Source organism: Echeneis naucrates, chromosome 13 (genome assembly GCF_900963305.1).
Source record: "Echeneis naucrates chromosome 13, fEcheNa1.1, whole genome shotgun sequence".
NCBI classification, from domain to species: Eukaryota; Metazoa; Chordata; class Actinopteri; order Carangiformes; family Echeneidae; genus Echeneis; species Echeneis naucrates.
The window spans coordinates 11002440-11025550 of NC_042523.1; the positions used below are offsets into that span (position 1 = coordinate 11002440).

The 23111-nt window shown below is 38.9% G+C and overlaps 1 protein-coding gene across 1 annotated transcript in view; it reads left to right on the plus strand.

Annotated features, from left to right (window-relative positions):
- Positions 1-21448, plus strand: part of LOC115053018 (CD166 antigen homolog A-like) — a 34415-nt gene extending 12967 nt beyond the window's left edge. Inside the window, exons 2-16 of the mRNA XM_029517567.1 lie at positions 10899-11005; positions 11235-11451; positions 11603-11667; positions 12079-12166; positions 12420-12593; positions 14414-14538; positions 14685-14817; positions 15153-15265; positions 15353-15479; positions 15775-15896; positions 18587-18719; positions 19496-19525; positions 19995-20100; positions 20971-21106; positions 21194-21448. Coding sequence (XP_029373427.1) covers positions 10899-11005; positions 11235-11451; positions 11603-11667; positions 12079-12166; positions 12420-12593; positions 14414-14538; positions 14685-14817; positions 15153-15265; positions 15353-15479; positions 15775-15896; positions 18587-18719; positions 19496-19525; positions 19995-20100; positions 20971-21073 — 1643 coding nt within the window. The 3' untranslated portion in view covers positions 21074-21106; positions 21194-21448. The remainder of the gene's footprint in view (positions 1-10898; positions 11006-11234; positions 11452-11602; positions 11668-12078; positions 12167-12419; positions 12594-14413; positions 14539-14684; positions 14818-15152; positions 15266-15352; positions 15480-15774; positions 15897-18586; positions 18720-19495; positions 19526-19994; positions 20101-20970; positions 21107-21193) is intronic.
- The last annotated feature ends 1663 nt before the right edge of the window (positions 21449-23111 follow it).

Below are 23111 nucleotides of genomic sequence, written 5' to 3' on the forward strand. Positions count from 1 at the left end.
AACCTCTAAAAATTACTCTTGGAAATGTTTCAGCAACTGCGAGATTAACCGCCTTCAATTCAAAGCCTGTGCGATTAGAGGCAGGGCTGTTCCATGTAGATGCAGGCTCATCATTAGGCATGAGTGAGCTGCACAAATTCAATAACGCTTGTAGAATCCTCCAGTTTAATTAAGTTTGAAGGCTCCTTGGCATATGCAAAAAGTTATCGTATTTAAATTACTGTGAAATAATTAATAATGAAGGAGTATTTTTTAATCACACGTCTGACCTAACTGAATAAAGAGTCAATAGGTCTCTGTGTTGCTGCTTCTGACACAAGCCAACATTCCAAATAAGCTCAGAGGCAAATTGTATTGGTATTATTTATCTTTTCTCAAGTGATTTTAAGTATTGAAGTTAATAGTATTGAGTGGCTGTTAATTTCTATGAATGAGATTGCAGAGGTCATTACTCTTTTCATATTACATTAAATGTGCAGCCATTTATCCGCAGAAGAAAAATGTCAATTTCTCTGAGTTTCTCTAAAATGTTTCAAATGTTTCAAATCTCTGATTTGGAGGGAATCCAATAATGCTACTTTCATGTGTCACTAAAATTAGCATTATCTAACTGCTGAGGAGCCATTCAATTTGGTGATGCTCATATTTCCCATTTTAATATGCAAAAATTATTCACTAATCCCATTTTCCATGTAAACGAGTGATTTACTCACAGGCTGTGTCAATGTTTGGAAATTACTTTCATGGGAGGGAGGGCAGGCCTCTTTACTTGCAAGAGTGATTGAGTTTTTACAAATTCTTGCAGCAAAAAGATGATTATCATGATGCAGGGGACATGTGCAGATCCATTCGCTTCTGCTACTGACAGGGAATTTAAAAAGTCTGTATTGTTCATTCATAATCCAGAGGCTTGAGTGAGGTAATGTAATTTCCTCTGGAAAGAGAAGGAAGTTACTGCCTACATGCAAGGCAATTAGCTGTATTAGGATGGGTTAATGGATTAGGAGGAAGCGGTGTGGCTGTGCTTTGTTAATGGCATAATGTTGTCTTTAATGGAACGTCGTTAATGGAAGTGGTCGGCGAATGTTTAGAGTCGGAGTTGTGAGTTCTCCAATGATCTGCCTCATGTCTACCCACAGGCATCTCACCACCATGTCTCCCCTCAGGTCGCATGTCCTGTGCCCCTCAAATATATAATTCACAACATAATGGACATGATGTCTGAGTGCACTTACCACCTGATCACTCCAGCAGCTTTAAAGCAGTCTCTGCTCCCCTGCAGCTCATCTGCTGATGCAATTTATGACATTTTTAAAGAGAGTTTTGCCGGTGCGTGTGGTAAAGTATATGGAGAACATTTCAAAGATTAATGATCATGCCATAAGATCAATTTTCTAGGAAACCTTATGGCAAGTCATTTAGAAACTTGTAAGGCGCTTTTATCCTCCCCATCTATCTCAACCAGAGCAAAAAATTACTCTGAGATACTGCCAATGATTAGGCAATACAGCCTATGTACAATCTAAAGTACATCTATTTCATTGTCCTAACGCATAGTATGGCGATATATTCTTAAACCTTGTGCTAACATCTGTCCATAATTTCTTCTTCCAATACCAACATACCCCCACCAACTCCCACTTCCCTCTGCGTCAGATATGAGTTTCTTAAAGAGCTTTGCTGAAACTAGAGCAGAACAGTTTGAGCAAAATCAAAGTTTAACTTTCTGTTTTGATTGCACTGTCAGCATTTTTAATAGCGAGACAGTCATTTGAAGGAACTTGTACATAATTTATTAAAAACACTTGACAATAGCTCTCTTTCATAGGATTGCTTTAAAGTTGCTTGCTAATCAAAGGGAAAAATGCAAGAGGTGTTAGACTGTTGCAGTTTTTTTTCTATTTGGTAAATGATGTCTCCTATTATTCAGCTTGAAAGCTTGAATGGTAGTCAATTAGTAATGATGCAGACATTTTGTTTCTTTTTGGCCGTATGAAAGAATATCTCTAATGAGGGAAGGTTTGGCCGATGTACCTGGCAGCCTGAGGCCTGTTTTGTTGGGGGAGCCTGTGTGTTTTTTATTACCTTGGGAAACACTTCAGACAATGCAGCATCATGTGGAGATGATCAGTTCAGCTCACTCCCATTTGCCTCACCAGGAGTGTGACTTGACCACCCTTGTGGCATTTTTTTATTTAAATATTGTTCCAATAGGTTTATAGAAGTATGCGATGCCATATTCCTCCAACTGGGCCGTCCAACTTTGAATGAAGGGAAGTACAAAGGGCAACATTTTTCTTATTAAATCAACAAAACTTTTCCAAATCTAAGTAAATGTTGTTTTAATTAAAGACCTCTCTGGGTCATAACAAGAAGTGGTTCCAAAAAATATATCTAAGAGCCTTTAAAAGTTGCATTCAACATCACATCATTAAGTTTCTTTAATGATTGAATGCTTCAGCTTTTAATTACACACATAGCTTAAAAGAGCTGAAGGAAAGAGAAATCTTTTCAGCCTTGATCCCTCCTCTTGTTCTTTGTGTTCTTGCCTCAATCCCTGACGAGAGGTGGAAGCAGCAACATGATCCCTCAGAAGCAGGTCCATACAAGAGCTGAGGACTCCTCAAAACAAGTCTGAAATCAGTGAAAATGGAGCCTGCGTTTCAGTCATGAGGCAACAATGGGATTCCGACAGGTGGGACTTCAGGCAATGCATTAGCCCTGTTCCCACCTGCTGTTGTCTGTTGGTATGTGGTGACCACACATGATGCAGCAAATGAATATTGTTTTCCTTGCCTGAGGGAGAGAGAACTATATATATATATATATATGTCCCTCTGGAAGATATGTTATTTATTTCATACTGCAAACTGCATTTTATAACTACCAAGTGGGATGTATAACACAGCTTAGGCTATTCATTTTTCACGTGAACTAAGTATAGAGAAGTATGAATAGCCCTGCTGAGGGTTCTTTTGTCAAGATTTACTCCTCTGCTCCACTTTAGTGCCTTCAGAGTTTTATATTTTGTAAAATCTCTCAAGTTCGTCTTCAACTTTTTGCATATTTAGTTTTCTTGTTTTTCCTGAGTAACATGTGGGGTTAACATGGATTATCTGATCTTGCATTTAATTTGCGAAGCATGATCACTAGGGTTAGGGTTAGGGTTAGGGTTAGGGTTAGGGTTATGTGTTCATCCTGCTAAGTCTAATGGCTCTAATGGCTTCTTTCCTTGATCCTATGGTGATCATTACACTGAAAGGATTTACAGAATGTACTGTGTGTTGCAGTCATCACACAATTCTCCTGTTCCTGGCCCCAGGCTTGTTTTTTTACTGATGTGACACAAACACAAGTCTTCACACTATGAAACTGCAAGGGGTTCTGAGTGATTATCTTAAAAGTAATTATGACTAAAATCACAGCACAGTGGTTGTCTTTAATTTGTGCAACAAGCTGATTGGAAGTGGCTTGGAGGCCACTGCTGGTTTACCTGTAGTCTTAATGGTTGTGATTAACCACAATTTCACACTTTTTCTGCTGTCTGACAACAACAACAGAGGAGCATTGAATGAGAAGAAATGGGTTGGAAATCAGGCTGTACTGTATTCAAATAATCTATATGAGAACACAGAGAATCGGAAAGAAGCAACAAAAGAGGAAGCAAATAGCCTTTGACGGGGTACGGCCTTAAACTGGGTTTATGGCACTGTAAGCTTGGGGACAAAACAAGATATCTTGGGTAATGTGGATGGGCAATATTTGATTTATTTTTATTTTTTATTTTATTTTATAAAAAAAAAAATTTGGCAAAATTTTTAAATAGAAAGTAGTAGATCCTCAGATTCGTAATTAAACTGTGTGCCTTCATATGGTGGGGTCTTACCGCTGAGACATAAAACAGACTGGACCAGTTTTGGACCAAACCCTTTTACAATCCTGGTTTTATTCACTCGTAATGCCATTAATTGTTATTTTCTGATTGTGTCTGGAAAGTGTTACAAGAGAGATAGATTCACTAACAATAATAATAAAAAAAACATTTTTAAATTTTTAAATCATGATGATATGAAACAAATGATCAAATCATCAGCTTTGAGGAGTTAAAACTAGCAAATCTTTGGCATTTTTACAAGAAAAAATAATGAATGGAATAATAATAATAATAATAACTGCAGATACATTTTCAGACACCAGCATTTTCAGTCTTGAGGGGATTCAAAAATTATCCTGTGATATTTTACAATTCATTCATTCAAAGTTTGAGGACACAAAGTCAAGTCTTGCCTTAATGTTGCACAAGAAAATTTCTCTTAATTGTGAAAAATGCAGTTTGCATGGCTGAGAATAATTTAAAAGTTGTACTGATGTCAGGCCACATCATGTTCTCTTTTCCGTCCTTAAAGTCAGAATGTGTTGAAAGTAAGTCAGTTATTAAAAACAAAAATGACCTGAGGGGCTTAGCTCAGTTGCGCCAGACATGGAGCCTCCAGGCAACACTGTCAGAAAATGAACCCTTTGTTCCCGGTCTATCCATAAATGGGCCATCTTTCTGATTGGTCCCCTGTAAAAGGCCCTGACTCCCCTCTGAAGGTCAAACAGACACAGGGCAACTTCTTTAAGGCGTAGCTCTTTGTGCCTCAAAACAGATGGTGTGGTATAAAATGAGGCTTGAAAATGGCTCTAAATGGACCACATCATAATATCACACTTCATCTAATGTAATATGACTTCTGGTCGATCCCACTGTACTTGGACAAAATCACACCTGCTGCTTACAACTGGAAAACAGATGGATTCAGGCAACTTGTCTACATCAGTAATTGAGCTTAAATCATTTTCAGCAGTTATTGAGCAATTACTTTGGTAATGGATTGTTCATGTCACTAATTAATCTTTTTTCTCAATTTCAATTTTGTGGCAACTTGTTGCTTGCTTTGTTCATGTATTCGGTTTTTGAGTCTAAAGATGTCACAAAACTGTTAAATAGCTATCATAATTATGAATAGTGAAAATAAGGTATTGGCCATACAACCACAGCACATATTCCAGTTTGTTGTGTTCAACAAAGTTAACATCATGTAGGCATCAGGGGAGAGCCAGAGAACCGGAGAAATCATTCGGATGTACCTGGGGGCCTCAAATGTCAAAAAATCAATTCAGTAACTGAGCTATTTCAGAGATGGTCCATCTGACTTACTGACAAATGTCTGTTCCTCAAGCGAAACAAAAAAAAGTTTGTAGTCTAAGTCTGCCCACAGAAGAGGCAGAAACACCCTTATTTCACAGTGACATCCAGAACAGTGTGCATAAGACGATTTGATGTGTCTCCTTCAGTCAGTCAGTCACAGAATTTAGTATTTTTCTGAGCCAGCTGTCACCAGTCCACAAAAAAAAAATACATGCAGATGCCCTCAGTTTTATGCTATAAAAATGCTGACAGGCAATTACAGTAGGGAGGAAAAAGCTAAATTATAGAGCCCACAATGTGAGCTGTGGAACGTTGCTTATGTGGTTCAGCCTGCAACAAAAAGAAAAAAATGTGAGAAAGGGATGTTGTGTAATTGTGCTGTCACTTATCCATCAGTGGCATGGTTACATCCCTTCCTTCCTGAGAGACAGATGCAGATAGTGGAGATGTGGCTGTGTATTAAAAAAGAAAAAAAAAAAAGCTACACACACACACACACACACACATATATATATATATTCCTCTTCAGAAAGCTTATTTGAAAGATTTCCTCAGCACGTTGTGAAACTGTGTGAGAATTTAAATAGTTATATGCTTCAGTCGTAGGCAGTAACAGAGTGAAAGAGATGACGAGGTACTAACCTACAGAGCTCATATATTAGTGAATAGCTCCAAGGATGCCATGGGGCCCCTTGTAGGAGACGAAACCTCCCCGCACCTCTCCATGTGGCACAATTCCCCATCATTTTTCTTGACAGCAAGTAACAGGAGATTTAGTTTATAAAATAGAAGATCTCTTCTTATTTCACCTACTTGATATGGCTAATCAAAATTCAGCACTTGTTAAAATATTAAACGGAAGACAAGGACGAGCAGAATGTCACGGAAGGTTGCCTTTGATTTTTCACTTCTTAGGCAAGCAGCGTTCACTGTAAGAATCTAGCCTTTCCTCAAGTGTTATTGATCTGGTTGAAGTGGTTCTGTCTGCCCCCTTGCAGCTGAACTGCTTCTGAAGCCAGGCTATTTGCCATCAAGTCTTTGTGGACATGCGCCATGGGATCTCCACTCACAGCACAATCCTCATTTTCAGCACTTAATAAGTTTGGGCCTCCGTTTTCTTCTGGATGCGGCTGAAAGACGTGCACATGGCCCAGACACACACACAAACACACACACAGATATAAATACAAATGGGAGGGCATAAGGTAGGAAAACAGGGATATAGAGACTAGTGTGGGGAGGTGGCTGATTTCCCTGGTGTGCTTATATCGGAGCTGTCGTCACCTGTCTCTTCTCAGGGATAGAAGCGCCTTAATCAGGAACATGAAAGTATCTCCTGTGGTGCTGCCTCCTGTCACTGTCTACCGCCTGTCTATTACTTGATTTACCATCGCCAGAGTATTAGCAAATTCTTTTTGTGTGTGTGTTTGTGTCCACTGTGAGTGTTCTGCTTTTTGTAATGCGGGGTGAAATCTAACTGGCGAAGTTATTTTGAGCTCAGGTAGTTTAAGTGCCAATGAATGATTTCTAAATTACTCCAAATTCACCTGTGTGAGGTCCTGGATACTCTGAGCTCTGTTTACCAGCTTAAAAACATATTTGATATGTTTTTATCAGTTTGATACCTCGGTACTCAAACAAATTAAATGAGAATTGTTTAGAAATGCAGTTTTGACATGATACCATGTTTTAGATTGGTATACAAATAAATTAAACTTTGCTTCTCTTCGGAGTCTTGGAAACTCAGGCTTTGAAATGTGGATAAATGCAGCAGTTTTTCAGATGTTATTGCTGTAATTGGTGTTGACAGTAGTTTTTACACAGCTCTATCCAACACTACATAGAAATTTCTTTTTGGAGGATTTCAAAGTTTTCACATAAGTTTCTTTCACTCACAGCAGTGTGATAAAAAGCACAAAGAAAGTATCCAATTACAAAGCTTATGCTACCCATTATCGATTTCCATTGTCACCTTATAGACAGATTTTAAAGGAGCTCCAGAGTAAATGCTTTGTGTACATGTATTTGTGTGTCAATTTTGAAGTTGCACTCTTCACCTAGTTCTGCTGCAAAGGATTATCTTATCTCAGTGAGCAGCACCAGCTTTGTCCTTTGTCTCTCTACCTAGTTCTCATTGTGTGGCAGTGTAATCTGTGCAGATAAAGCCAACTCCCTAATACAGATTTGTAAAGTTCTCAGAGAGACTGAATGTAGCTTTGTTTGAATATTCAAAATTCTTATTTGAATTCAAAACGTGAGGTCATTATACAGGAATCACAATAACCTTTCCAACACAGCAGTGCAGGCATTGCTACCTGAATATATCTCTTATTTAACCATTATAAGATTCAGCAGAGCAGATTGTGTTACGCTCTTTCCCAAGAGGCCTTAACACTAAGACACAAAATATGTGAAGAAGAGTCTGAGAAACATTTGAATGTTTGCTCAACCTTCAGAGCATTCTTGTCCAACAGGTGTATCTAGGGATAGTACCAACACCCAAAATATCTCCTAAAATGAAGTGTAGGAACTTATTATTATAGGTGACACATGTGCAAAAGCATATGGCCATGTCATGCACACTTAGCTCATTCACAGCATCCTCTGAATTGATTCACGGTGTCGCCATTTTCCCCATTCTGCACAGTATATGTAGTCCTCTTTGCCGGTAAATCTAAATGAATTGCCATTCAAGCGAGAAATTCAGTTTCATTAGATTTACATTAGAAGGGCCGTACAAGGCAGTGTGCTCTGGCTTTATTGAAATGCGGTGTTCGCACCAGCAATCTGCATTACCATTTTCAGGTGGATCGGGCTGATGAGCACTTGATTTGCAGAGTCTAGATGTGTGTGAGCTGAGGAAGTGCAGGCAAAAAAATGTGCACTCCAACAAACAGCCCACTTGCCACTTGTAGTCTTAAGTATAGCACACAGGATGACTGTGTCGTAACCACACAACAATCAAATCTAACTTCATTGCATGCTCAGGAGAATAATTATTCTCAAAGACGTCTGAGAATATGAAAATATCTGAAGTTTTGCGAGATGCAATGTGACATTTAGACAACGGTAAATAACGTGTTTGGCTTTTATTCCTTTCAGTTCGCTTTACAATGCCAGAGGAAGGGATCTCAGCTGTGGCAAATCACAGACAATGAGAAGCATCACCGTGGAAAATAGTTTTAGTTGCACTTCAGTCGACTAGTTAGTGACAGAGCTTATCCCTGTGTCTGCTGAAGGATTCCTTGTAAAACTGTCAGCAACTGAAATGTAGCGAGGTTTGTTTTGTCCTGTGCTGTCAGTATTAAATGTCGCTGAGCCTCATTTAAATGCAGGCTTGGTGTATCTAAGTGGGTGAAGTGCTGTGGTATTACTATGGGTTTCTCAAAGGATTTTTATTGGGTGGGCTTCACTGCTTTGATTCTCACACAAGTACTTCCAGCTTTAGAGAAACAGCTGATAATAGATATCAACACATGTATCCATTCATTCATCTTCAACCGCTTATCTGTTTCCGAGTCGTGGAGGTTGGTGGAGCCAATCCCAACTCACATTGGCTGAGGGCGGGGTCACCCTTGACAGGTCACCAGTCAGTCACAGGGCCAACACACAAACACAGACAGAGACCAACAACCACTCACACTCAGACCTATGGACAATTTAGAGTTACCAGTTAACCCAAACGTGATGTCTTTGGACGGTGGGAGGAAACCGGAGTAGCTGGAGGAAACCCACACTGACACGGGGAGAACATGCAAACTCCACACAGAAAGGTCCCAGGCCGGGAACCGGACCCACGGCCTGCTCATTGTGTAGCAACAGCGCTAACCACTATGCCGCCCTCCTGCCCATTCACATTTTTAACAGCAGTACAATGGTTAGTCCTGTCGTCTCAAAGCAAGAACACTCAAGGTCTGGGTCATTCCTATTTGGAGTTTATACAGTATGTCTGCATGGTTTCCTCCCACAGTCCAAAGACACACATTAATCGGTAAATGAATCAAAGATAAACTAAGATAGCGCACCTTCTGTGAGGCACATACAGGAATAAAAGTCCACAATACATTAGAAAAAAAGCATCTAGTATCTATAGTATCTGCATTGAATTTTCATCGCTATTTAGTTTGTGTATTATTTGTCTGAAATGTGCTTGTCACATAGATAAGCCAGTGCTGTGCTGAGCTATTGAAAGTTTGAAAAATATATCTATTAAAAATTTTTTTGCAGACTGAGATAAAAAGTCAGTTACTTTTCTCTGATATGTTGCAGCAATACAGAGCATAAAATAGGGAAACTGCGAGCTCGGTTCTGGGCTCCCATTGAATCACAACCTGTTGTTTTTGCAACTACAACAAACAAAGAGCAAGAGTATGGATAGGCTTGGGAGATGCATGAACATTTGGACAGAGCTAGAGCTGTATTTTTTTTCTTTTTTTTGAAGCTGTGTTGTAGCCTCATATTTCAATTTTTGTCTAACTCTGCAAATAAATAAATTTTCAGTGAGAGTGGAATATAGTCACCACAGGGCAGAAAAGACCCATCAGTAAAGGCAATGGCTGAAAATAACTTAGATCGTAAGGCAGTCCCACTGTGTTTCTAATCCTTTTGTGTGTTGTTTGTCATCTGCTTGCTGCTACAGTTGGTGGGTAATTACTGGATGTTGTTTCAGAGTTGACGGCTTTTAATGATGAGTCAAAAGTGCTCTCCTGAGTGTCAGGAAGACAAAGGCAACAGCCGACAGCAGTTTTTTGACTGGTACCGAAGTGACGCCATCAGACCGGTACATAACTATTTTATGAACTTCTTTAATGACCATCATGTGGAAGTGGCATTCAACAACAGCGGGGTTGAACACGAGGGAAACAAAACAGACCTGTGTAGTAAAAGTATTTACTTTCATTCAAACACGATTCAAATGGGTATCACGCACAAAGCAAATGAATTGACTGCACCATCTTTGCACCACTCTGAGGAAATCTGATGAGGGAAAGAGAGATGAAAACTTTAGTTTCAGTGCCATTATAGGTTGCAGCTGGTTCTTTGTGCATGAATATAATAAGACAATTTCAGGGTTGAATGCACACAGAATATTCAAGCTTCTTAATTGTTTGGTACTTTTCTGTTAATACACAGACATTATTTGTTTGATTCCGCCGACAGAAATGCTCTGGCCACGTCTTTGTTCTCATGCACTTTGCTGAACTGCTGATGAGCTATTTTGAATTTTAGCTGTCAGATGTGCATTTTCACACACCCACTTTGTCCTCAGCCTAAACTCTGAGAGATCTGAAATGTGAACTGGAATACAAAAAAACTGAGCAACACCTCACAGTCAGGAGGGGCATCGCAGTCTCTTTTTCCCTGTAGCCCGCTAACCCCTCATGGCAGTCCATTGAAAGGCTTCTGCTGGCACCCTCCTGCCATCTCCATGGCAATATTTTCAATAAATTTAGGGGTTAGGAGGTTGTTTTCTTTTCCAATGGAATTGTAAAATTAGCAGAAGTCCATAGAAACTGCTATTCTCGTCTCGAGTTTTGGTGAATTGTACGTGGTATTGACAAATGTTGGTCAGCTATAAACAGACACGGGCCCTTTTCGAAGCACTCAGTATAATATAGATTTTTTTTTTTCCAAGAACTTTAGTGCTATGTTGGAGCTGATAAGCAAATCTAACTGACAAATGCGGCTCTGCGTCTGTGTCTTGTAGTCAGCGGTTTGGATACCATCACCGGCATGTATGGGGAAACACTGGAGATCCCGTGCAACATTGGAGCCATAAAGGAGGAAGATGTCCTCATCACTAAATGGAAATATGTAAGTCACAGCAGAGGTCAATAGATTCAAATTGGTGACAGCCCATCTGACAGCCACTTATCATGTCTGAGCCACACCCAGTCTGAGTGCAGACCCTGCACATCTGTCCCTCCATATGACACTACATGCGCTGAGGGTGGTGAACAAAACACTGCGCTTTTGTTTGAGCTGGAGGCCAATGCCATGCGTATAAGGACATGTAACAAGTACACTCTGCTCTGCTTTCCAGGACAAAGGAGAAGGGCTTGCAGGAGACCTGCTGGTCAAGCAGAAAAGCCAAAATGTCGTAGACAGTGCCACTGATGAATACAAAGGCCGTGTGAGCATGGGCGCCAACTCCAACCTTCTGCTCTCTGAAGCCAGACTGAGCGACCAGAGAACTTTCACCTGCATGGTGGTGGCCAGCCAAGACATCAGAGAATACCCAGTTAATGTTGCGATCTACAGTGAGTACATGCTCAAAAAATTCAAAAATAGCTTCTTTTTTGGGTTCCTTTTAGTTGAGGCGTTAAATTAAACTGTGAAAGACAGCAGATAAATCACTTAATCACAATAAGAAGCTGCTCGTAAACATGTGTTTTTCAAAATGTGTTTTAGAAATGCCAGCAGCCCTTGAGATTTCTGAGAAGGCAGAAGAACTAGAGATTGGCAAACTTACTAAGGTGAGTTTTTAATAATAAACGTTGCTTATACCTACATTATTTTAAGTAGTAAATTGCCAAGGGAAGTCCCTTGCTTGAGTGAAAGTATCTTGAGGCATACCAAAGACTACGTTACTACAGTAATGAGTTCTTTGAAGTGATCTCATGAATAAGTTAAGGGAAGAGTCGCCCTACTGCAATTACAGAACTCAAAGGATCTCGAGGGCCTTTTGAAATGCTTTGGGCATTTCGTGGTCTGATGCTCAGAAAATTCCTCAGTTTTCAAATGATGGCATGGCTCTAAAAAGATAATTTGCTCAGATGATTTGGTCACTTGTAAAGCGCCATTAAATGTATTTATTTTTTTCCCAATACTTTTGTCTCAGACTGGAGTCAGTTTTTTTTCCTCACATTTGGATTTTTGTTTCACAGCTTGGAAAATGTGTTGCAGCGGATGCTAATCCAGCTGCAAACATCACATGGCTGAAGAACAATAAACCTCTTGTTGCTGATGAGAAAGGTGTGTACTCCCTGTCCTGTTAAATGGCCTTGAAAGCTAACAAAACAGCTCTTTGGTGTCATGTGGGCAAGTTTAATATTTAGAAATAGGAGACAGTATAAAAATTATTTTCCCTGACCTCGGAGTCACTATAAATAATTCTTCAGTGATGAATTACCATGAGTTCTTCCACAGAGTGAGTATAGCCTTCTGGTCATTACAGCATTGTTTTCTTGTCAGAGTTTTCACATGGAGTTGTTTGTTTTCTGTCCAGGGATTTCAATCCAAGCCTCTGTGATGGTGGATCCTGTTACTGGCCTCTCAACCACTACCTCCTCACTGGAGTATGCAGCCGAAAAGGAAGACACGGACGCTCAGTTCACCTGCAGCACTCAGCACACTGAGGGCGCAGCGCTGGTTTCCTCCCCAGTAACCTTCACCATTACCTGTGCGTCACAAAACTCTGCCAGCAATATACACCGAACACACTTTCTGTTTACAAATAATCTATTCTGGCACAAATTAAGAGGGCACATATTTTTCAGTTTTACCTTCAAAAATTTGGTTGATTTTCTTCTCATCTAACTTTAAACAAAAAGGTGAAAATAAAAACCCCTTTTATTAAAAATGTTGAACCGTTCCTTTAAGCGAAGAACTTTGCTGTATCTGTAAATGAAAACAACAAAACCCTGGCACACGCAGCTCCCAATTGTCCATCAGCTTGGATATTTTGGAACAGATCCAATTCAGCTGCAGGCTAGAAAGTTCTAGGAATCTAAGAATAGGTACTTGTGCAAACAAAGCAAGCGAGACCCCTTCAAGTACTCTCCAGTTTGGTTTAAAAAATAAAAAGTAAAAAAAAACAATACTTCACCAATGGGTTCTTCTGCTTCTAGAAAATCAATCCAACCATATAGTTTTTTATTCTGTCCAAGAATATGCTTTCAGTATGTGTGCCTTTCTTTCCCCTTTGATAAAGCAGGACAAGATGCTATATTATTTATTTGAAATTCTTAAAGTGCCCAGTTCGCCTACTGAACCTGTTCTTAAAAAATTGTGCCTCAAAATAAACCACTAGGATTTCTGTAGATTTGTGACATCGCAACAACACATTTGTCGGGTTCTGAGACTAAGAAGCCCTGCTGTAATTAGTAGTACAGGTTCAGAGCAGCGATAAAAGTACACTCAGGTTGTTTGTGTCCTTCAAACCACAAAAATGTCTCTTTAGGGATCAAACCCTAACCCTTGAAAAAGAAAACCAAGCTACATTGTAGAAATATTGGACCTTGCTATAAACACGTTTTACTGTAGTATTAAAATGAAACAGTGCTTTCAATTCTGAAAACTGCAGAAATTCTCTGTTATTAAGTTGTTTCTATTGACTGTGCTCTGCCAAATTTGATTTAGTATGACATGAAATATGTTAAAAATAGAGTCAAAAGTTAAACAAGTCTGACAATTCAATTAAAATTGTATTGTGTCAACGTCACATTCAGCTGCTCATCAATCTCTTGAGGATTCTTGTCCGCAGCATCGACTGATCCATACGGTCTGAAAGCAAAATAACTCTTATTCAGCTGATCATAACATGGTTACATGAGAACTGCGGTTCAAGCCAAGATACGACATCTGTAGTGGAACTTTTAATGGTGGCATTTATGTTGATTTTTCAGTGAATTAGCTCCTGTAAATAATTTTCGCAGGAGGCATTTCAGAGTATTCGGGGGTAACTGTTACGGGGTACTCAGCTGAAAAACCCTAAACCATTTTTGAGGGCTTTTGAATTGATTGCTGTTTCTAACATATATATATTTTTTAAATCTCATGTATCTCCAGGGGTACACATACCCCCATTTGAGAACCACTGTTATAACTCTATAAAGGGATTTACACTAATGCCAGCGTTAAACACTGAAGTTAGCCAGAAAATTTGTCCTTTAAAGTTATACTTCAATGGCCATATTTTCTGGGTAACTTCCATGGAAGACTGAAATACTCTCTTACAAAAAATGTGAAGAGTTTATCTCAGGTGGTGAAGAGACATTGAGCTTTGAAAGGATTGTTTGGTCGAGTGCTTCAGAATATTACTATAGTTCTACCAACTTCTCAGCTGGATCTCAAAGTTGGTCATGACCAATACTAATGTACAAAACTAGAACTCTCTGCAGTGTACTGCCACTGTTGATATCTGCAGACCCTGCAGTCAGCCATTGGGGCCACATGGTCCAAGGGTAACTTACATAAATAACCTTCTGACTTTCTGCACAGACTCCCCGGAAAACATCGTCCTTCAGGTCATCAGTCAGGGCCCCCTCGTAGAAGGGGACAATGTGACGATGAAGTGCATTGCAGATGGTAACCCACCTCCTACCAGCTTTAACTTCCACCTTATGGTACATGGACTCTTCAATATGTCATCAAAAGCAAAAAAAAATTAAAATAAATGCTATGCTGTTGCATCGATGGATTTGTGGTGTTCGTCTATTGCTTTAATGCACCTAGCCTAATCACTGCTCTTTTTAATTGTATGTCTCTGAAGGAAACAATGGTGAGAGTGGATGATTCAGATACTTACACCATCACGAATGTCTCACGTGATGCCACTGGTGAATACAAATGCTCCCTCATTGACAACCCCTCTTTGGAAGCATCTGTGGACGTCAAAGTCAACTGTAAGGAACCGAAAGAATACTATGTTGTACTACTTAATATCTGAAATTACTACACTTTTTCCATCCACCACATTTATTATTAGTATCATTTATTTTCTTACCAACAATCTTAACTGTAAAACTAGGAAGTGTTTGTAAGTGGAAAAAAGTATTGATACATCTCTGTGCCTACCTGTCCTCTTGTGGCTTGTGGGGAAAAGTGTTGTGTCAATCGCTCTGCCTCTATTAAGCCGAATCTTCTGAGCTTCTAGCCGAGTATGTGGTTAACAGCAGAAATGTTTCAACCCTTATCAACCCCTGAACCATGTTTTCACCTCCCTCTTCTTCCTTTTCAGACCTAGACATCAATTTAAGCCCCTCTGGGAGCATCGTGAAGAGTGCTGGCTCGGCCTTAAATCTATCCCTCCAGATTGATGCTTCTGGGAAATCAAAGGTCTCCTGGACAAAGGTAAGAAGCTGTTGTTGTAACAGAAAAGTAAGCAAATGAAGGAAAAGTTTGACCTTCTTTGACTCATATTATTTTCATTTAATTCAGGATAATGTTAAACTGGATAAAGAGCCCATTTTTAGAAAGCTGACTTACTCGGACTCTGGCCGGTATGAGTGCCAGGTGACAATGGAGCAACTGAGCCGAAAAGCTTCTTTTGAGCTGCTGGTTGAAGGTAAAGATTTAAAAGAAACGTTGAGGAGGAGGAAATGCGCTTAATTGATTTGCTGCTCAGAGCTAGATGAGAACATAGATACCACACACGTCTGCACATCAAATACAAAGCTACAACCAGTGTTTTCTATTTTCTCATCAAACTCTCATCATTAAAGCAAATAAGCAGATTTCTCAAAGCTGTCTTTTAATTAAAAACTTTTGGTCGTCATTTGAGCTGTGTCCATGAATGAAATGCAAACATTACCAATAACTTTCTCATTCAGATGTATCTGAAGAGTTTCTACCTCTTGCAGGTGCTCCAGTTATCAGACAGCTGTCCAAACAGCGCGGTGAAGACGGCCAACATAAAGTCTTGATTTGCGAAGCTGAGGGTTTTCCAAAGCCAGCTGTGTCTTGGAGCATCAATGGCACCTCGGTATGCACGCTCACACTCAAACTGCGCTATCCACTGCTCAAAATGACATGATGGACAAGTTGCAATGTTCCATGCAGAATTCTACTAATAGATAATGTGCAATAAGCGTGAATGCAAAACTCCAGCATACTTGTGTGAATTGATTTTTGCTGTCCATGTCAGATTTTAATTATTAGAATTCATTATTATTGGCGAAATTAATAATTTATAGAAACAATATTATAGCAATATCTATATAAAGCCATTGCACTCCATGGACAGTGAAAGTGCGACCAGAGGAGTATTTGTGGTGTCTGCTGTTACTGTGAATGGCCCATACTAACACAACATATGGTTTATGAACAAGCTAAAGTTGTAATCCTTAACATTTTAAATCCTTGTCTATTTGGCAACGTCTGCGGTTGCCATAGTAACAGCATGTGTGGTTCAATATTATACAAAATAGTCACTGTGTGGCTCCTTTATCAGACATACAACAAAAGAGCAACTGGTGCATCTGTTTGCAACACAACTAAACAGATGCGTGTTGTTTTAATTAAATAGTTGCTTTAAAGTACGTTTATCGACAGCAATGCTGACATATGCGCTGCTGGTTCTCCTGTACGTAGTTAGGCCCACTGAATTACAGACTTTGCTGGAGAAAACAGTGTAGAGGAGATTTATTCAGCAATTTGAACACAATGCAGGGACGTCAAAGAAAAAAGCTCTCATCATATCCAAAACAGGATTCACTTTAATCAAAATGTCAAGGATTGTAACTTAAAGGCCATTTTCTCCTTCTTCTTTTTTTTTTCATTTGCTGTGAATCACTGCAGCGCAAATATTCGCAGAAATGGTCTTGGTTGTGGAAGTCTGCCCTTCATCTGAACCAGCTATTGCAAAACCCAGGAAGATGTGAAGTCTGAATAACTGAAACACAGAATTCACAGTTACTGTCATCAAAGGCAAATGCAACAAGCCAAAACAAGTAGACATTTTTTTTAATGACAGATTGTGGAGCAAGGCCTTCCTCCATGTGCTTGTTAGAAGTTGGATGTAACAGCTTATTGATTTAAAAAACAACAACAACAACAAAAAACAAGATAGATATCAGCTTTTACAAGTGATTGCACATCTCTATGTTACTATCTTACTGCCAAGGAACAGACACTAAGCTTGGAAAAGTTCTCCAATCATCATTGTTCAAAATCGTCAAAAAAGTCTCAAAAGTCAAATTAGTTCAGTCTTCTTTTATTTGCGTAATGCTAAATCATAATGGTAGTTAATACAGAGCAGATCTACAACAAATCCCATGCCATATTATTTTCAGACACCCAAGATTGCATTCATTTCCATGAACATGAACTTGAAAAGTGGCTCTGTACCCGCCCAGGCAGAAATCTTGAATGGTGGGCAGCTATCTGCATCAGCTAGCTGGGTGGGGGGAGGGGGAGTCAAATTCAAATCTTAACAGCAAACGTGTTTGTCCTGTTTTAACATCTCATCTTTGGACAGCAGCATATAAAGTAGCTAAGACCTATTGAAGTTGGTTTTGCTGAGCTGCCGGTGAATGGTTTTCACTTTATCTGGAACAAAATAATAAATTTTTTTGTCAGATTTTTCATAACTTCTTAAAGTACACTTGTTTCTTGTTCCAGAGACAAACACGTGACATTATTGTGTGGATGCTCAAATGAAATGGTATTGTTTTCCTCTGAAAAAAGCCAATGAATAATATGAGCACAGATGAAGAATGATGTGACTAAACACAAACAGCCTTTTTAAGCCTCCTTCGACTGGATTCTGTGGGGGTGCCGAGATAATTCAAGGTTTGGCAGTCAGTGTCTAGGCCCTGAGATAGTTTGTGCTTTGCTTTTGTCGCTCTCCCTGTGCTGCAGAGTGACTGAATACCTTGTTATGAGAATGGCTGTTTGCATTGTTTGTATTTTTTCCCCAACTGTCACAATTTTAAACTTACCTGGTCCAAACATTTCTAGGTGGTTATGTGCAGTGTTTTGGAAGAGTGAAAATCTTCATTTCTCTTGAAGTTCAAGCACGGTATTTTTTTTGCACCAGACTGTCATGAAGACAAAAATTGTCTAATTCTTAAATGGAGCTTTTTTTTCTCCTCCTTTGTTGCTGAGGCATACCTGTGTGCACAGTGATAGCAGACCTTCTCACCGACACCGTGTGAATTACATATGAACCTGAGGTGGTTAGAATTCCTTTCAGCCTTTTCAGTCACTGTCTCACTCCAAAAATGAACTAAAAAACCTCAAACCATGTGTAATAATTAATCACTTCCAAAGGTGGTTCAGACCTCTTTCTCTGAGGGACAGTGCAGTTTGCAGATAACACACATTTCTACATTTTAGAAATGTAGAAATGTAGAAATTTAGAAATTTATATATTTTTTCCTTTCAGTATATTCCTTTAAAACCAATTCAGTGCGGGGATAATTTCAGACTTGAATAGGGGCTCAGTAATGGGTATTTACAAAATTGCTACATCCTTTTGTGTGTGTAGAAGATGTGAAAAGGGTGTTGGCACTTTGTCTTTGTGTCTGGGGTTTTCCTCGGAGACTGAAGTGTATATCCCAGAGGCACACACACTGTCTTTGTCATGAAGCCTCTGTCGGTTATCGGACCAACATCACCTCCTAGTGGCATAACAAGTCCTAACATGTGTGGCTTTTCTCTCCCATTGTTCAGCCTGTAGAAAGTCCCTTCATCAATGGAAAAATCACACACAAGATCACAGTTGTGCCCTCTGCAAATCTAACTGTCTCTTGTACAGTGACGAATAAGTTTGGCATGGATACCAGAGCTATAAATGTGTCGTCCTGTAAGTACAAAGTGGTGATGTGGTTGTCTCATCTGTTTCCACTAAAGTCTAAATATGTCTTTGTAAATGTTTTTCCTACTTTGCTCACAACTCTTTCTGTCTGCATGCTGATTTAACATCATGGCGAAGAGCTTTATTAAAAACACATAATCTAGGATGTATGTATTTAAGGGTAAATCGACATAATATAGGATATTTTATATGTTTCTTCAACACCGTGTAGAGGTTCCTAACATGAACCTTGTGTAACTATCCAATTAGTGACTTTGTTTCTTGCGGTTCATATCCTAGGAAGATGTGTGATTAAAGATGAAGAAAAGCGTAATTCTATAAATAATACATAAAGTAGAAGCAAAACTAAATACTCCTTCTGGGGTCCAAACAAATTTTCTATCAGCGGTGTAGCAATGATCGCTTGAGTAAACATCTGAGTGTTTATCATCACTTGCGTCACTGTCAAAATTAAATGATGCATGCTCTCAGCACTTTATCTACACACAGTTGTTCAAATGCATGTACTGTTGATACCATCCTCTGCTTTCTTGCTTACTCATACCTGTGTGTTTGGGACACTCACACCACCTCGCTTGGTGTGTTTCAGTTGGGATGCTGGGTCTAATCTGTTCCCTCTTTGGATTACTTGCATGCAAAAATAGACTAGAAGTAGAATAGTAATTTTCCTGGACATCAATCTTGATTTTGTTTTTTTTGTTTTTTTGTTTTTTTTGTTTTTTCCTTTTGGTTGGACGGTAATTTTATTTTATATCTGATTTCAGTATTTGTGGAGGTGAGAATGGATAAACAAGGTAAGTTGTAGCAGTTTTCTTGCTTGTAAGAAACAGTGGGAGGGGTGTGGTGAGTAGTTTATTGGGGAATCAAATATTGCTCACTGAAGGAAGGATCTTTATCAAATATTTAACGTCAGCATTACCTTGGAGAGTGCTCTGGGAAAAACAATGTTTGGACAGTATGTTTCTGTAGATACAATACAGTTATGAAGGAGTAAGAGGAATAGAGCTACCAGCATCCTGACAAATTGTCAGCATTGTCCATAATCACACTGGGTGATGATGAAATGATTCATAAACTAAGAATATGTGTCATTAACATTTAACTTAGAGAGTCATAACCATGTACCATGCGGATGTGTTCATTCATCAATGCATTTATTGCACATATTGACGGCTTTCTTTTGTTTATTCACATGCAATCAGGTTGGACCTTCATATTGAGGTGTGCATCCCGGGTCTGATGTTTCCATTTTATGTGTTGCAGACAAGTATAGCGACCAAACTAAGTTGGTGGTTGGAATTGTGGTCGGTCTCCTCATCGCCACCATGATTGTAGGCCTGGCATACTGGGTCTACATGAAGAAGTCCAAGTAAGAAGTCAATAGTGAATCTTCCTGCAATTGTTCTACTATATCATAAAGATGCTAATGTTAAAGAAAATGATAGAATTGGCAAGTGCACTCTTGAAAGTGGCCTGGTAATGTGACCTGTTTAATTTGTAGACTTTATTGTAGACACACAGACCAACTTTGCATTTATCTGGCCCTCTTCTCATTTAGCACAGTTATGCACAGAACATGAAGCAGTTCAGACTGCTGATGTATGTAGCACCTACAAGCAGCTCTAATCCAAACACTGACATTTGAATGAAACGAGGAGACCCAGAAGATGGTTCGCATTAAGACTGGAAGCTGGACAGTTTTTGCTTTCCTGCAGTGTCCATGTGCTTGTCAGGTGATGGTAAGACACCAGGGGGTGACTGTTGCTGGTCCCCGGTGCTGGTGGTCACTTCCCATAAAATCATAATGTGATTTTCACACCAACAACAACAGTTTGTTCAGTGAGGTTTAGAGCTGACACATTTTAGATCAGATTTTGGTCTGTATGCTAAGCTAAGCTAAACTAACCGGATTCTGAATAAAACCTCATATGATATCAGTTTTGTTTCCTTGCTGTTAATTGTCCTTTTAACTCAATTTTAAATTAGAGAGATTTGTACAATAGATCGTGGGCATTAAGGCTGTTTCCTGTCTTTCCTTCCTTCTAATCAACCTTGAATTAGGGAAAGTTAGGTAATTAGCTCTTGATTGATACTGTAAATTGGATATATATGCAGCATTCTCATTGAATGTGAGCGGACGATGTATATCAGTATTTAATCTGCAGATGTCACCACCATACAAAACGCAGACGAACTTAATGTGAAGAAGTATCAACATGTTATATTTTATTCTAAACAGGCAGGGCAGCTGGAAGACCGGTGAAAAGGAGAATGGCTCCTCTGAGGAGGAGAAAAAGCTGGAGGAGAAAGTGGAGGAGAACAGCCAAAAAGCTGAGGTGTAAAGAAATGGCAAGCCCCCTTACGGGAAGGAAAAGGTAGACAACAAAACATTCTCATGATATGACTAAATCAACGTTTACAAATGATATCTCCTCCTCATCCATCTCCCTGTTTCCTTCCAGTGAGAACATGGAACTTTTGCACATTTCTCTCCACCTCTGTCTTCGAGAAAATAAGAAAAAAATGTGTGTACATCGGGATGAAGATGGTTTGAATTTGGTTTCAGGGAGAATTTTACTAAAAAAAAAAAGCATATCCAAACACCCCCCACCCCTGAGCCTCTCAACCATTACAAAAAAAAGAAAAAAAAAAAAGAAAAAAAAAAACTGTATGTGATATACATAACTTGTCTGCACTACTGATACATGTGTAAACCAGTCTACTATTAGGATCCATGTTGGGAAACTGAGAGAATTCAAATCTTTTTGGTTTTGTTAGTTAATAGTAAAATTACTGCTAGACCAGTTTGCCTTTGCTGTTAAACACGTGTAAGCCTGTATTAGTCCATCTTTGACTCTGTCCCTCAGAGACATAGCAGAGGCCGGGGGACATCATCACTTGCTTCTTAGTTTCATGTCATCACAGTTCAACCTCTGCCTTTATTATCAGTGTGCTAAATGTGTTTATTTGTTTCATTTTGTTCATTCAGCCGGTGATTAAATATGAAATAAGACAATGAGATGAAATTCCTTTAAGGGCTAAGGGTATATTCTTATACTCAGCATTAGTTGTAGATGGAAATATGATTTACTACTTGCTTTGCAGGAAGTAGGTGATGTGAGTTCTTTGGTGTTACATCCTTTTCTTGTTGATTGTGTACATTCAACATAACAACTGTACTACACAAACAGGTCGATTGTTGAGAGAATGTATGAGCATTATTCTACTCATTTACACGCTGCACAGATATTTTACATAAAGCCATTGTTTGTTTTCATGCTTTTGCCAAGAAAATGTCCTTGAGCCTGTAGTAATGAGAGGAAACTTTAGCTTAACTGTCAGGGTTGTAGTTAAATTCTCAATTTGTGCTCCATCAGTGTTGAGGTATGCTTGTTTATCATGTAGCTGTGGCAGACACAGAGCGGACCAGGTGTTTTGTTTCAAAGTAGCCGTTATATGTTTGCCTTCTATTGCAAATCTACCTGTAATTGCTTCAGTTTGTGATGTGCACTAGGTTTTTTTTTTTTGTTTTGTTTTGTTTTGTTTTGTCTTTTTTCATGTCATTTGTGTAGAATACAACTGAATACAAGCAGCTGTACATGTCACAATTTTGGTCTTCAAAGAACATATACTGATTCTGATAATGTATCAAGACCAGGATGCAATTGTGAAGTATGTGGATTTAATTTTCTTTTTGCTATTTATATTGAACAATAAAAATGTCCTGGTAGGCAAATTCAGCAATTGACACATAATTCACATCTTGGATTTAAACCATAAATAAATTGCTTGCAGACTTTCAAAAATGTGATTAAGTTCTAAGTCATCAGTGGGTTGCTCGGTGTCTGGTTGAATAATAGATTCAGCATGTTGTTATCTCAGACCTCCAAGCTGCTGTCTATCCTATGTAAAACCATCAAATTGGAAGAATGACCAAAGAAAGTGAATGTTGCCATGCAAGTATTGTAAATATCTGATGTTTGTTTTTGTACTTTTGTTTAAAATAAAGTGTACATTTGGAAAAGTTAGGCCCCATGAAATGAATTATGTTGTTTCACTTTCCATCTTTTTTCACTTGTACACATGCAGAGAGCTTGAATGATGACTACTAGTATGTGAATTTCAAAACAATGATTGTTATAGAAAATAAACCACAACAGAGTAATATATTTTTGTGAGCAGAAAATATCAAGTAGTCAAAAAGTAATTCCTTTTCACTATAAAAAGAACATAATTGAGTCTGCAAGAGCGCACACATTACAATCAATCTTTGAATTTGATTTGATATTTCTGTAACAACCCTCCTGCCAAAAAGAAACCAAAACAAAACAAAAATACATGATAAGGACAAGTGAATATTTTAGATTTCAATTTCCTTTA